The sequence below is a fragment of the Vanacampus margaritifer genome, chromosome 15 (genome assembly GCF_051991255.1).
Source record: "Vanacampus margaritifer isolate UIUO_Vmar chromosome 15, RoL_Vmar_1.0, whole genome shotgun sequence".
Classification (NCBI taxonomy): domain Eukaryota; kingdom Metazoa; phylum Chordata; class Actinopteri; order Syngnathiformes; family Syngnathidae; genus Vanacampus; species Vanacampus margaritifer.
The window spans coordinates 11,020,291-11,034,941 of record NC_135446.1 but is presented as its reverse complement, the minus strand read 5'-3'; the positions used below and the strand labels follow the sequence as shown (position 1 = coordinate 11,034,941).

Sequence of the window (14,651 nt, the reverse complement as noted above, 5' to 3'; positions counted from 1 at the left end):
ACTTTTTTCTGTTTTGTAAGACAGAACTTGCCGCTAACAGTGATGCAAAGCTGCTGGGCCGAAAGTGCGTTTTTCACAGGGAAAATCCGGTTGTAAATAAAGCTGAAACTACATGACAGCCAGTGCTTCATGTTCGCTGGACCTTCAGATCTCAAACAGACTGTTTTAAGGGAGCATTACCTTTAAGTTGCGGTTTTGGTGAGAAGTTCCTTTTTTAGTTTAAAGGTCCTCGTTAAGATTTTTCTCATTAGATTATCATGGCTGAAAACTTTGTTAAAGCAAAAGAGAAAAAAGAAAGACAGTACATGAAAAATAATCGGTTTTTGTGTCATTGTTAGCCCTTGGATGTCCGCAGCACTGTGATGCTTTTTTGACTTATTATTTTTCTATTTTAATAGCTTGGAGTTATCTTTCTGTCCAATTTCTCTAGAAATACAACCCAACTGTCTTTCTTTGAATTCATAGGGTGCTTTGAGGTCTTCGGTCTCGGCATGCAGTTAGGGCTGACTGTTCAATGACTTCTTCAATTCAATGCAAATCCTTGACAATGTTGACGTGTCCAGACTGTGCCCCATTGCCAAATGACAGGGCTGTCATTTTTGACACGAAATGCATATGTTTTTGGGGGGTTGTTTTTTTTTTTTTTGAACAGACAAGGACCCTGCCACGCAATGCAGACTTCTGTCTGATGGTAACATCAAGAGTATGTAAAAAGTGCTGAAGCAAAAGCGTAATATAAGAACTCTATACAAACCTGAATGCTAAACTGAGCTATAGGAGTTATTTTCTTGTTCTGATACTGGTTCGTATCCTTTCAAATGTTGCAGAACAAAGACTGTATCTGTGCCCCGTTATCTTTCCAGACCTGCAGCTCTTTCCTGTTGGAGTTTATTAAAAGTCATATTTTGTCCTCTCCGCATGATGTGACAGAGCAGAGCGCATACCCGCAAACAGTCGGCGTACAAGTATTATAGATGCACTCCTCTCAAGAAGCCAACCCACGAACACGACTACAACAAACAGCATTGCCCTACCTGAGTGCGTTCCCACACTATTCCCTCATTGTTAGTTTTCCCTCCTCCATTTTATAAATGATTAAAGACAGCAGCTATGTAAAAGCCCTGTAGATAATTGAAACACGCTTTAGCTTTCAGAACCCATTATTGCCTTGAATTTAAATCAAGTTAAATTGTACTCTGATGGAATGGAAAGTGTGCACATCAGGATTTTAACAAGGCATCGCATTTTCCAAAGTTTGCAACGTCTTGGGAGGGCTTGGCTTTTCTTACCCGAGTGATTAAAGTATGACTGAGGAATAAGATTAAGGTCAATTAAATGGCGCATGTTGTCTTGCTTCTTCCCACTCTTTGACTACAGAGATGAGAGGGTTGAATAAATTAAGAATTGTTAAACGGCATCTTATCTGCACGCATGCCTTTTCTTTTCGTCTATTGTTCTGGTGCTGTGGGCAATGCTCTAAATATGTTTCATCTCGGCCATCAAGCTGATAAAATTATGCTCAAAAGTTGCATTAGGGTTCAATAAGAAACTAAAAAGGAAATCAGTAGAGCACAGGCGTCCGCTTAGGTGGAAAGTTACCAGCCTGCAAATCAACACAAATGACAAAGCAAGCGTAACGTATTGAAGAACAAATCAAATAATGTTGAGGTGCTTTGCCAAGTCTCAAGGGGGGATTTTAAATAAGCAAACACAACAAAAGTTCCGAAAATACCAGACATAAAAGACGTGACTTTTACCTGCGCACCAACTTTGGGCGAACAGGCCAAAAATGGGTCCTCAATTTTATATCATATCTTTTACATATGCTGTATATCCTTTCCATGTAGAAAAAAGTAAACAAGTACAATGATGGCTAGTTAGAATGTATGGTTGTGCCATGGCAAGTGGTCAAGCATTGACACAGCCAGTGACAACAGTCAAAAGGCCCAAATAAAAGTGAGCTGCCAATAGCCCTAACTTGGCATAAATCACTCAACACGTTATACGGAGCTGAGACTAGACAATTGTAGCCCAATTTCACCAAAAACGTTGTGTACTGTAGTCTGATCTTGGCATCAGCCAGTCAACTCTACAGTCGCACTCACTGACACCCACGTCACTCACCAGGTCAGGCCCCGCCTTTTAAAGTCTTGCACACTCAAAAATCACAGCTTCTGTAGTACTTGTAGAATGTAATCATGGTGACCCCAAGTGGTCACAATGCATCCTACACGTACATGCTGTTGTGCTTAATAATTAAAAATCAATTTCTACATTATTACGTGATTAATTGATGGGATAATCTGCAGAATACTCAAATGTGAATGAGAGCATTTACCAAAATTTAGTGGTACAAACCAACAATATGGACGTAGATAATATATTTAACATTGAAAGTAAGAAATAAAGGAATTGTTGTTCATGGAAAAATCAACCGAGCTCTCCCTGTATCTCCCCCATTGATGTTTGTGGGCTGACATTTTGTCTTGCATATGATAATGAACGTCTTCAGTGTTGCAATTGCCATGTAAATCACAGCATCCGGCCGAGCGCTCGTATCACACGAGGGTTAAAGATCAAGGAGCCCCCGAAATGATTAATAGTTGGCCTATCAAAGAAACATTTGTCTTACTTGGCTGACTTGTTAAATCCTCCGACCTCTTTTAACCTCCACTCATGTTTTCACCCAGCACTCTGGGCACTATAAAATAAGTTTGTCAAGGACAGGGGGAAAGTACTGAAAACACACCTATTGTCCATCATGCGTTTTTGCGCTTCACAGGGTGACATTATGCTGATTATATAACTGGCTTGAAAGTTACAGATGAGGAATTATGGCTAGCTCTTTTCCTAGTTGAGGATTAAAAGTTCTCTGAGGTCAACTGGTTAATTGGCGAAATGTGGTTGGAGTAGAGAGTTTAATATTACATAATGGCACGTCTGTTTTGCACCCTGCATTGCAATCAAATTGGACAAGTTTAGTAAGCAACTGTTAATATCCAATTTTACGTGTGCAATTTAGCATTGATTAAAGCAAGCTGGAAGACATTAAAAACACAGCAAAACAAAGTTGTTGTTTTTTCTCTCGCAAAAACTCAAAAAACACCACCAGACTGTGACCTTTTGGAGTTAAGTTTTGTATTTTATAGTGGGTCGTGCTGTCTTGCTCTGCCCACACTCAGCAAAACTCTAATTGTTCACAATTTCATGTCTCCCCTTTGTCTCGTATCTGTGCTTCAAATTTGGGAGCAATCAGACAAAATCTCCCCTGGAAACGACAAAAATGACCATAAAGTGGCCACTTTAAACAAAAATGTTAGACGTCCTGTGTCTTTCCAGCGTGTATTTTTCAGCCCTTTTTTTTTATGACTCTTCTCCTGATAGACAAGCCGACCCATTGACAGGAAAGGCAAAACCTAACCTAAAGTAACCCTATGCCTCATTCCACTGACGCCTCAGTCAGATAAGACAGATAAGAGCGTGAAGTTGGCAAATGTGCTGAAAATGTTATGGAAAAATACATAGCCGTGTTCTACACAACTCTTTCCATTAAAATGTCATAATGCGGACTGCAAAGACACCTTTGTTAAACCATTGCTTTGCACTCTAACCCAGTTTATCTTCCTCTCACCTCTTTTAGTGCCATGAATCATCGTGGGCAACAGCTGCTACCCACATAGAGGTCACCCCACCTCTCTTTCCTTTCGATTCGGTCCAGAGGATGCTGGGAATGTGTCGCGGACGCAGGAAGTTCCTGGCGGCCTCCCTCGCCCTGCTCTTCATTCCAGCGCTCACTTGGCTTTACCTGTCGGTCGGCAGCTTTCAAGGTAATCCTTCGGGGCGGCTGATGGCTGCAACTGATAAAATGATGCAGTGTAATGTAACTGCACTACAGCAAACATGGCCCTGTGTCATCGTCTTACGTACCCCATGTACCATGGACAGTTACCCTATCAGAGGCAGTGCTTTATAATGGATCAGATTTAATTATGAAGAAAAATTTGAGCAAACCCAAAAAGGAAGACAACAACAAGCCTGCATAATAGGGGAATCAAATTATACCTTTATGAGAAAAAGTTGAAAAAATAATGCTGTAAGTCAGGGAGCAGGAATAATATGGGAACCAGACACTGGAGTTGTAATTTTGTAGCAAAAAGTCATCATCCAAGAATAAAGCTGCAATCTTACGAGTAAAATGTCTAATATTACAAAAGTAATCATTTGCCATGAGTCATGTCGAATAATTTGACAAATTAAAAAAGTTCTTAGACTTGCACAAGAAAAAAAGAAATATTATTACTAAAATGGTTTATTTGCAAAAAAAGGCAAAGTATGACAATGAAGTCAAAATTAATAAGTATAAAGTTGTTATATGCATTATATATATATATATAGATATATAGATATATATCTATCTATATATATATATATATATATATATATATATATATATATATATATATATATATATATATATATATATATATATATATATATATATACAGTATATATGTATATATATATATATATATATAATAAAGTTGTCCAAAAGTTTTCATTGTTTTTGTTTGTTTTTAAATGTGCAAATACATGAATAAAATAATCATTTTATAGGGATGGGTACCTTTCACATTTGAACCGGTACCAATACTCGGTACCTGGGAATCGATACCGGTACTCAACGGTACCAATTTTCAGTACTTTTGTACTCTCTCTCTCTCTTTTTATTTTTTATTTTATTTGACAAATTTTATCTATTAATTTTGACGTTAGTAAATGTTCATCATTGTTTAATAATAACATATTTTTAAAAATAAATTTTACAATTACCTTTTAATATATAAAACTTGACAAAAAAAATGTGAAATAAAATTTCATCCAAATGAGCCAGAAAGGAATAGTAAAAATAAAAGGTTTAACATTTTACAATTACCTAAGTATAATTAATTAACATAAGTTAATATTACAAAAAAAACTAAGTATGAATCAAAGTTATGTGCAATGAACAACAGTAAATATATAAATTAATAATAATTGATGTTATCTTAGTTTCTTTTTCAGGAATGTAAAGCCTGCCACACTATGAGCTTCAAGTTTGAACCCACGTTAAGACTCAAACATGAAAATAAAATGACAACTGGAAGACATGAACAAAGAGAATAATTAGGCTCAAATCAATCATTTGGATGTACCCCATGTGGTCTGTAATGTTGGCTACATTTTGGCCACAATCTTTTGCTAATTTAAAAATGGTCACCAGTAGTATATCCAAATTACAATGTCTATATACCTTAACGATGGTGAAGCCGTGTGCCTTCTAGTATGATTTGATCGGTGTGGGACGTGTGGGCTCGGCATACAGCGAGGACGCCGCCGCCGCCGACACCTCCCTCTCAGGCGTGCAGTGTCAGCCTGCACACTTCATTCTTCAGAAACTGTATTTCTTTGGCTTGGTGCCGCAAAAATCTCACTCGTTTCCAAAACCCGGAAATGTATTTTAGCACGTGAGTGGGTGACGTCAGTAAGCCGGTGCACGTATAATGTTGCGTTCAAGTGAGCCATGGAAAATCGTTAACTCTTCCACTCCGGCACCGTTGCAACATTTGAAAGACGTGCTTCAGAACCGAAACATGGCACCGTTTGATTTTACGTGAATCGGTGCTCTGAAGTACTGACCCAAATCGGTCAGTTTTTGGTACCCATCCCTTACATTTTATGAGAAAGTAGTAATAATTATATAGTGTATGTGAATGAAGTCATTAGTTTGCAATAGTTATACAGTATCACCATTTTAGAAGAAAAACCTGTAAATATGAAAATAAAGCTGGAATTTTGGGAGGGAAAAAAATCGTATGGGAAATTGCAACTAGTTCTTTGACAATAAAATCCGTAGTAAAATCATAGTACACAACAAAAACTGTCATTTTTGCGAGGTTAGTTAATCTGAGAATAAGACTCAATATTTTTAAAATAGGGGTCATTTTGCAAGAAAGAAGACATTAAGCGAGTCAAGTCGCAATTTGGTGAGAAAGTTGCGCTGTTACGTCATCATCATTGTGGCGGTCGTGGCTCAGGGTGTGAAGACGGTCGTTCAATAACCAGAAGGCCGGCTGTTCGATCCCCGCTCTCCCCAAGTCATGTGTCGTCGTGTCCTTGGGCAAGGCACTTCACACACATTGCCTCCAGTGCTACTCACACTGGTGTAAGAATGGTGCAAATGTTTGCTGGTGGTCGGAGGGGCCGTAGGCGCACACTGGCAGCCGCGCTTCCATCAGCCTGCCCCATGGCAGCTGTGGCTACTAAAGTAGTTTACCGCCACCGGAGTGTAAATGTGTGAGTGCATGAATAATGGATTAAGTGTCATTTTAGCGTCAACTGATGCATTATTATTATTACAAAACGTAGTAAAGTAATGTAACATAATGTAGCAATAAAGTCAGATTTATTTGAGAAGTTATAATTCAGAAAATTTGTGAGAAAGGCGTAATAATATACAAGAATATAGTATGGTTTTGGGAGTCAAAATATTCAAATATGACATTCCGCATTCATTTTATAAGATGAAAGTCATCTTTAAAAAAAAAAAATGTAGTTGAAGTTGCCACTCATTGTTGTGCAGTCCAACAAGAGCATCACTTGTGTTTTTTGTTTTGTATTCTAACCCCTGGGGCTCAATGGGCCTTTAGGCGTTCGTGTACATTTGTATGGAAATTGTTGCTTGAGTCACCAGTATGGTGATTGCTTTTATCGCTTGAGGCTTTTTCCAAGTATTTGCACCTCTCGCATGAAGTCAGGCTATCTTTGTAATGCACCAAACAGAAGTGCTGATGTCAGTGGGGAAGAAAGACATCATGTACACCTCCACATAATATGCACCATTCGCTTGTCGTCAAGTAACTATGGTTACTTCAAGGACTATCTTGAATTTCCTTTTATTTGCGATTTGCTCGAATAAATATTGATGGTTCGCACTCCATTTTATCCTGTAGCAGTGAGTTACATTTATAAAAGAACACTTCTCTGAAAAGGCTGTCAAAGCTCTTTTGACACTTTAACAACTTTTTAACTCCTGCGCTTTTAAATTGTATAACCTTGCAACAAAACAAGCCTGCTTAGCACAAACTCAGAAAAAAAAAGTGAAACAATCACACCTCGAAAGATGATGATCGGTGATAGAAAATGCCTGCATTTCACATTAAGTTCCAGGGGGAACTAAAGTATGGTCTAAAATGCAAATGATAATCTACAACCCAAGTGAAATGCAAGACTATGAAAGATGACCAATTGTAGTTTGGGATTGGCTACAAGGGGAAGTTAATTATTGTTTTAAATATTTTTTTGTTTTGTTTTTTGGTAGAAAATGAATAGATTTGATGGTGTGGGACTGAATTAAAACATAAACTGAATTACCTGGACACTTAAATAATGTTGGAATTAAAAGGTTACCTACTTAACATTTTTTTTAAATTACCTAATTTTTTGTTTCTTTTTTCTTTTTATTTCTTTTTATTTTTTTAAACTGTGAATGTGATGATACTTGTATATATAAAAAAGTTACCAATTTACCAGAGCATGGACATAATTCTGCAGGATGAAAAAAATCCTAATCTTGCAGGTACAGTCATATTTCTGTAAAATAGTCGTAACATTGACTGTAAAGTCTAAATTTAACAACAGCAGAATATCCTAACAAGTGAATTTAAAAAATATGTTTTTATTCTCGTAATATTAATCATTTTATCCTGGAAAAGGCACCTTTATTTTTTACATTTCTTATTCCTGCAATATTCAGCCATTCTGTTAAAAAAACAAACACTTTTTTCCATGCAGGGATGTACTATAGATGCTGTATGTACTTTTAAAAAAATGGACAGCATAATAATTTATTGCAGAAGTACCCCAGTTTAACACAAACTTCTTCAGAATACCTCCTTACATTTGGCTAGTTTGTGAGAATTTCCTAGTAGGAGTCCAACAAGGTGTGAGTCGTGCACCCTGTAAAATGCATACACTTTCATCGAGATACTGTACACGCTCTTGCTTTTCAGGCATGTTGAGGTAATTCATTTGTCTGAAAAAAGAATAATGATTCCAAGAAAGCCTTCACACCACCTGGCGCTGGGGGCCCTAATGACAATGAAATATGCACCAATGGATGGATGATGGCGTCATTCTTTTTCCGTGACTCCTTGTTCAAGAAAATGACGGTAATTCCGAGTCTGAACAAACACGATATCGGGGCAGCCTCCTGCAACAGATGGCGCTTCGGCGCCGAGGGTTCACACTATACAATGCAACAACTGATTGTTGATTCTCTTAAAAGCAACTTTTGTCTCAATGCCCATTAAAAGTGCAGTATCTGTTTACTCTCTAGTCTTTTAAAAGTATGCCGCCTGCTCTTGTTTTCTTCAAATAACTTCCCACAGGGTCGGCAGTCGGCACGATAACATAGTTAGAGAGTCTGTCTTGCCAAAAGCTGCGGTAGAGTCCACCCTTGTGATGAACGTGACAGACAGGACTCGCTCGATAAATCACACATATTTATTTTTTTCTTCTTTTTTTGTGTTGCCTGGTGAAATCCAGATAATCCAATTAGAGTCAACACACTTTGTATTGTGTTCTATGTGTTGTTCTTTGTCCCTGCGCTGGGCTGTCCACAGGACCTTGAGTCTTAAATTCGATAATCCAAATTGAAGGCTTTGGGTCTAAGGTCTTAAAATGATACAGACAGAATAAACATTGCATTTTTTTTCTTCTTTGCAACTGTGAAAAGGAGCATCTATTTGAGGTACCACATTGTTTTTCTAAGTCGGTGACACAATCAGCAGGTTTGGGCAAAAGTACAGGAAAGTAGAATGACTAAGCGGAATTATACAGCAAAGTTAATCCACAATCTGCTGAAACAAATTTCCTGTAGACCAAGTCCCGCTTCCTCCTATTTTTTTTTTTACTCCATAGGGGGTGTGTTAATGAACCACCGAAGCCTGTCCAAAGTTGATTACCTCGTGTCGACGACACAGGCCAAGGCAAGTTCTTGAAGCCATTTAACGACTGCGCCTCACAGGATTGAAATATTGCAGTAGTGCCATTATTAATTATGATTAAAATGACAATTTTCACTCAGCTTTCCATTCACTAGAGAATTTGTGAATATGCTCCAATAATGCCGTATTGGCCAAGGCCTGAAAAGTAATTATTGGATGGAGTTCAAATGTCTGCCAGCTGGGGAAGTTGTAAAAGGACCTGCTACAGGTCAGCTTGAGGTAAGGCGTGAATGTGCCAATTAGGACCATTGTGCTTCCAATAGCACGCACGTATGCGCTCCCTTTCACTCCAACCCTGCGCTCTGTTCCTCCGTCTCAGCCATTATTTTTCTTTGTCTCTCTCTTCTCTGTTGTTTATTCGTCTTACAGAGTTAGAGGGATTGCTTCTCCCTGGGGGTTCCTATGTGCTTTGTCTGGATGAGCTACCACATAAAGCTCGCAGATAAAAAAAAAAAAAAAGTTGCACAGATGGAGAAGACAAAAACGTGCACCAGTCCTTTTTTCCTTCCTTGCTCCCTTTCAGTCTGGTTCTTGGGCTGGGTATTATATCGGAATACAGGAGGACTTTGAAAGTCTAACTCCCTTGAGGTTCGATCCATCCATTTTTCTCTTATGCTTGTCCTCATTAGATTTGCAGTGAACTGGAGCCTATCTTTGGGTGAGGTACATCCTGGAATGGTCACCAGTCAATCATAGGGCACAGACAAACAACCATTCATCTTCATTTTATTCACTTCAAGTAACCTTGCCTTTACTAATTTGATTACAAAACATGTCAAAGCAAAATTTCAAATAAGCCTATATTAAGTTCATCTTCTTACATGTCTCACCCTTTCACAAACCTCGTGTCTTGTCATATGCTACAAACTATGAAAACCCCAAATCAAATAAAGCACACCAGGAAAAACATAACCTTGGCCATTTTTAAACTTAATTGGCAATCAAAGCTTAACCGTTTTGCCTGAGGTAAAATGCAGCAAGAAGAGGAACCTTTGAAAGCCGTGTGATCTTTTATGCCTTCTGCTTTACGAAGAAACTAAAGTTGTGTATTGATAACCTCGGGTAATGTGCGCGCCTTAATGATTGTTTTAGCTTTGAAACATGACCTTGCAAAAAGGGTACATTAATCTCAAAAAAACGTCTTTACAGTAACATGTTCTCACTAATCTAAACACTCCATTCTGATTATTATTGTGTGTGTGGATTATGAATTAAGCAGCATAATACACCCATATTTATCCATCTCAAGGTGAGGATATTTGCTGTCGACTGAAAATGACATCACAGTTGCTTAGGTAACAATCAATCACTTCTCAGCTTGCAAAAGTCACATGACCAAACTCAGAAAACAGGTGAGCCGTGGTGGGTTGTTGCCTGAGCAACTGTGATGTGATGTCACTTCCAGTCGACAGCAAGTGGCAAAATGACTATCCACAGAAATGGATAAAACAGGGTGAATTTTGTTTAGGGTGACCAGATTTTCAAAATTAAAAACCGGACGCTACAATTTAGCTGAAAATCGAATTTAAAATTGCTCATCAATCTTCACCAACCGAATCCTTTTTCGCCGATGCTATTGCAAATGCTATCTTAAACAAGGCAATGCGCTCACTATTATGCTAACTTTTTTTTGTTTGGACCCACCAAATATTGGAGGATGGCTGTGACATGTACCACATGCCGGTCACGCATTGTACATTGGACATATGCCTCCAGAAAAGCTCAGCTTGCTTTGGCTCTGAAACCGCAGCAGCAGGACTACATTTCCCATGATTCTTAGACACAAGAGGAGGAAGTAGTTCTAGTTCTGCCAGCTACTGATTCGATGCGGATGAGAATAAGAATGCAAACGTGAATGTGAAAGTATTTTGAAAGGGGATTTAGCAGTTCATTTTCCTTTTAAATGGTATGAATGGCTTTGACAACCAAAAAAACAGGACGCCGAGACGAGATTCGGCAATGGCGTTTGGCGAAGTCCACCCCAAGGCTCAAAATCGAGACTGTCTCGGACAAAATGGGACGCCTGGCCACTCGAATTTTGTTGTTGCTAAATTCTTGTAATAACTCAATATTAATCACAATGCCGTGTTTACACTAGTGGAAGTCGCATAGAACATATTGTAAAGAAAATGTTTCGTTTGGCTTACCCTTTATAAGTAGTGTCACTATAGACCAAACCTTTATGAATGAACAGTGATTTGGAATTGTTTTCAGAGCAACAAAAATGTATCACATTTTAGTGAGATTTTCATGTTGGTCATTAGCCATTATGCCTTTTGCGACATTTGTCGGCATCTGCTCGGCAAAATGAATCTGTGTACGTAATCCATATATAATTAAAAGCCCATATTGTACAGAGCGGCCAAATGCTTTTTCCTCTTGGCAATCACCGGTTCTGATGGCCAAAAAAGCAGAACACTTGTAGCGTTAATCCTTTAGCTGCTCAGTGAGCTAAAGTCTCATTTGCTGACATCTCGCGTCATGATTCACATTCTGTTTGGAGCGCTTTCCTGTTAACTGAGAAGTTTGCTTGGTTATCCTATCTAGCGGTGTCTATAGCTTGAGTTATTTATTCCCGTCACTGAATAGCTATCGTGTCATTTGAATGTTGTCTGTGATTGTTGAGTATTATTATTTTCGCTTCTCCCTCGTGCTGGAAATAGACTATTTCTATGTTTATTGGCATCAGCAGAAGAATCTGATAAGTGGGTGTGAAAGGTGGTTTTGTTAGATAATCCACACTATTGTGTTTATCTTGCTGCGCTGTAGAAGTAGTGTGGGGCCAATGTGCAGTCGTGGTGAGGCGAATGTTTCTTCATCTCTCACAAATCATCTTTGTTCAGGCATTGTCTGAGAACACATTCATCAGGCAGCTACACTGATTTGTAATTAAGTTTAATTAGCAATAGTTAATACAATCTGCCCCTAGAGATGTTTGCCATTTGAGACCACAAACCCAGGGGCTAGTTTGAGCTAATGAAAGGCCTGCTACTATTACCTTATTGATCAATTTATGCTCCCCTATTAATTGGAAGACAAATGACTTGGCATGAGGCTTTTGGAACGCGACACAAATTAATACGCTGTGTGTTTAGAACTAACAAATTATAAGCTGAAATAAATGTTTAGAGTTGAAATTGGAATCTTCTAGATATTAACCTTGTCTTTTGAACTCTGCAAAAGCGCCTAAGGTTGACTTTTGGATAATGTGAAACCATTACAGTGGAATGAAAAACTAGTGCAGAGCACACTAGTGTTATGCTCACGCATTTCTGAATAATTCACATAATTTAATGAAGAGTTTTTGAATGCATAATTAGCAGCAGCCGAGACTCCAAACATGTTTACCTGCGCTGGCAAAATAATTCAATGGAGCGTTGGATTTGTTTTCTAAAAGTGTTTTCACGCCTTTCATGTTTAATTCAATTAGCGGCTAAATGTGTTTACTAGGTTTGTTGTTTAGAAAACAGATTTTATCCGTACATGTAATATCTTGATTTTTTTTATATATATATAGTAAGGCCGTTGTCTACCATTTTGGTGAGAATGTAATGAAAAATTACCCCCCCCCCCAAAAAAAAAAAAAACAAAACAAAAAAACAACAACAACTGACTATTGTTGACAGTTATGCCAACTAGCAGTTGACCTAATTGAAGATTAGATATTAATGACTATCCAAACATCAGCTACTATTTGTTGTCAACAACTACTTAAATGCAACATGACAAAACAAAAGATGGTACTGGAGAAGCATTTAAATTGGGGCATTTTCAACTCATGATCATAATCAGCTTGAAATTTCTGAAACACCTGTTAATTACTTCCTTGTTTGGCATTCATCGCAGAACTCATTCACATGTAAGCACCCTTTTAAAATGTACCTTACAAGGCCTTTTTTTTTTTTCCAGATGGACAATAGTATTACAAAATGATGCCGACCCAAGGGAAGCTATTTAATGCTAATGGGCTACTCTCCTGTTCCTTAGAAGTGGAAAGTAGTGTGTGTCGGTCTTTCAAATGACTACGGTCTTTATACACCATAAGTTGTATCCCTTAATAATCAAGCAAATTGTGCGGTGGGTAGCTTGGTTATGTTCATGTTTGTATTTACAAAGCTCATTTAAATGCTAATATCCTTTAAGACGTAATGCTGTGTCGCGAAAACACGCCTTGACCCTTGTGGCCTAGTGATAGCTTTGGAAACTTGTAAAAGAAAACATCAAAAAAACATCTCTTACTTGATGTCGCTGAATATTTTCTTTTTGAAAGATTGGTAATGTGGAGCGAAGGGTCTCAGTATGCCAGCCAATATATGTTCCTACTCTTGAGTGTATATGTAGTGTGTCAGAAAGCCGTTGGAAATTTAATAATTTGGCTTTGGAAGAAATCTTTTGTTACACCAGTCTTGAAGGTATTCTGATTCATCTTGTCTAGTTACAAGCTTTGGGACCTACTTGCTGTTCCTTGTGACTTGCGTATATTACTTAAGCCTCCTGATGAGATTTTCCGTGAATGGCCAACCGGTAGGAGGTCTCGGGAATCCATTGAAGGGATTATATCTCGCATTTAGCTTGGCGTCCCTCGTGTGGAACTACAGAATGTAACCAGAGACGATGAGGTCTGAGATTCCATGCTTATCCTGCTTCCCGAAGGACCCTGAGTGGAAAATTAGTCATTGGCTGTGTCCCAATGCTGGGGCTGAAACCGTCTTAGGGCCCAGCCTAAGTGGCTCAAAAAAAACCTCTGTCAATCCTTGTTAAATGGGGGCAGCCAAAACTTTGGGAGATTTCCCGGTTTTGCTCCGTTCTCACCCTTATTCTTGCATTGCAGTGCTACAATCGGTGGCCAACAATTCAATTTTGCTCTCTAGTTCATCTATCTGCAGGTCAACATTGGCAACTAAGACTAAACTTACTTGATTGATGTTGGGTAAAATCAGGTACTCTAATTGTTATTTTTTGATATTTATAGAGAATATCGCTGAATGTCCTCTTTAGATGTCAGTTTCATATTGACGCCTGGAGGAGTTGCCAAATTGTGTTTTTGGAACCGCTTCAAGGCACAGTTCATCAACAAACAACTGACCAATTCCTTAAAGATCGATTCACTAAGTCATATCCGGCCTTAAATTGGAGCAGCTGTATTTTATAGTGCAAAAAAGGGTCCTTGTACAAGCTATAAAGCATAGTACATATACATCCTGCAAAAAGAAACAAAAAATATGAATATTCCTGTCAGAACATTACTTCCCAAAAGACATCGTGATGGCAATATCGAAGTCTCATAGCTTTAAGTTTACCTCTTTCCATTTCAGTTTCTTCCGAATACAATCATATCTTGCCTTGTCCTAGTTCTCCCATAATTTCATCACCATGTTGGAAGGTGTAGCACACTCCACAGCGCTGTAATTTGACTCGTACCGAACATGACAGTTTCAGGTCCCCCCAAACTTGATTTAGCGCTGCATCATCTTTGAGATGATGTGTGGCTCTCTGCTTTACTGCAAGATTTCCGCTTTGAGCATCAAGAGAAAAGTATGCTAATTAATCATAGTGGTATTATTCACCAAGAATCGCCTTACTTGAACTTGGCTTCATTTAAACACA

General features: G+C 38.4%; 1 protein-coding gene across 1 annotated transcript in view; it reads left to right on the top strand.

Annotated features, from left to right (window-relative positions):
* Positions 1-14,651, top strand: part of large1 (LARGE xylosyl- and glucuronyltransferase 1) — an 83,849-nt gene that overhangs the window by 20,205 nt on the left and 48,993 nt on the right. The window contains exon 2 of the mRNA XM_077544931.1: positions 3,641-3,827. Within this exon, the coding sequence (XP_077401057.1) occupies positions 3,722-3,827 (106 nt within the window). The 5' untranslated portion in view covers positions 3,641-3,721. The remainder of the gene's footprint in view (positions 1-3,640; positions 3,828-14,651) is intronic.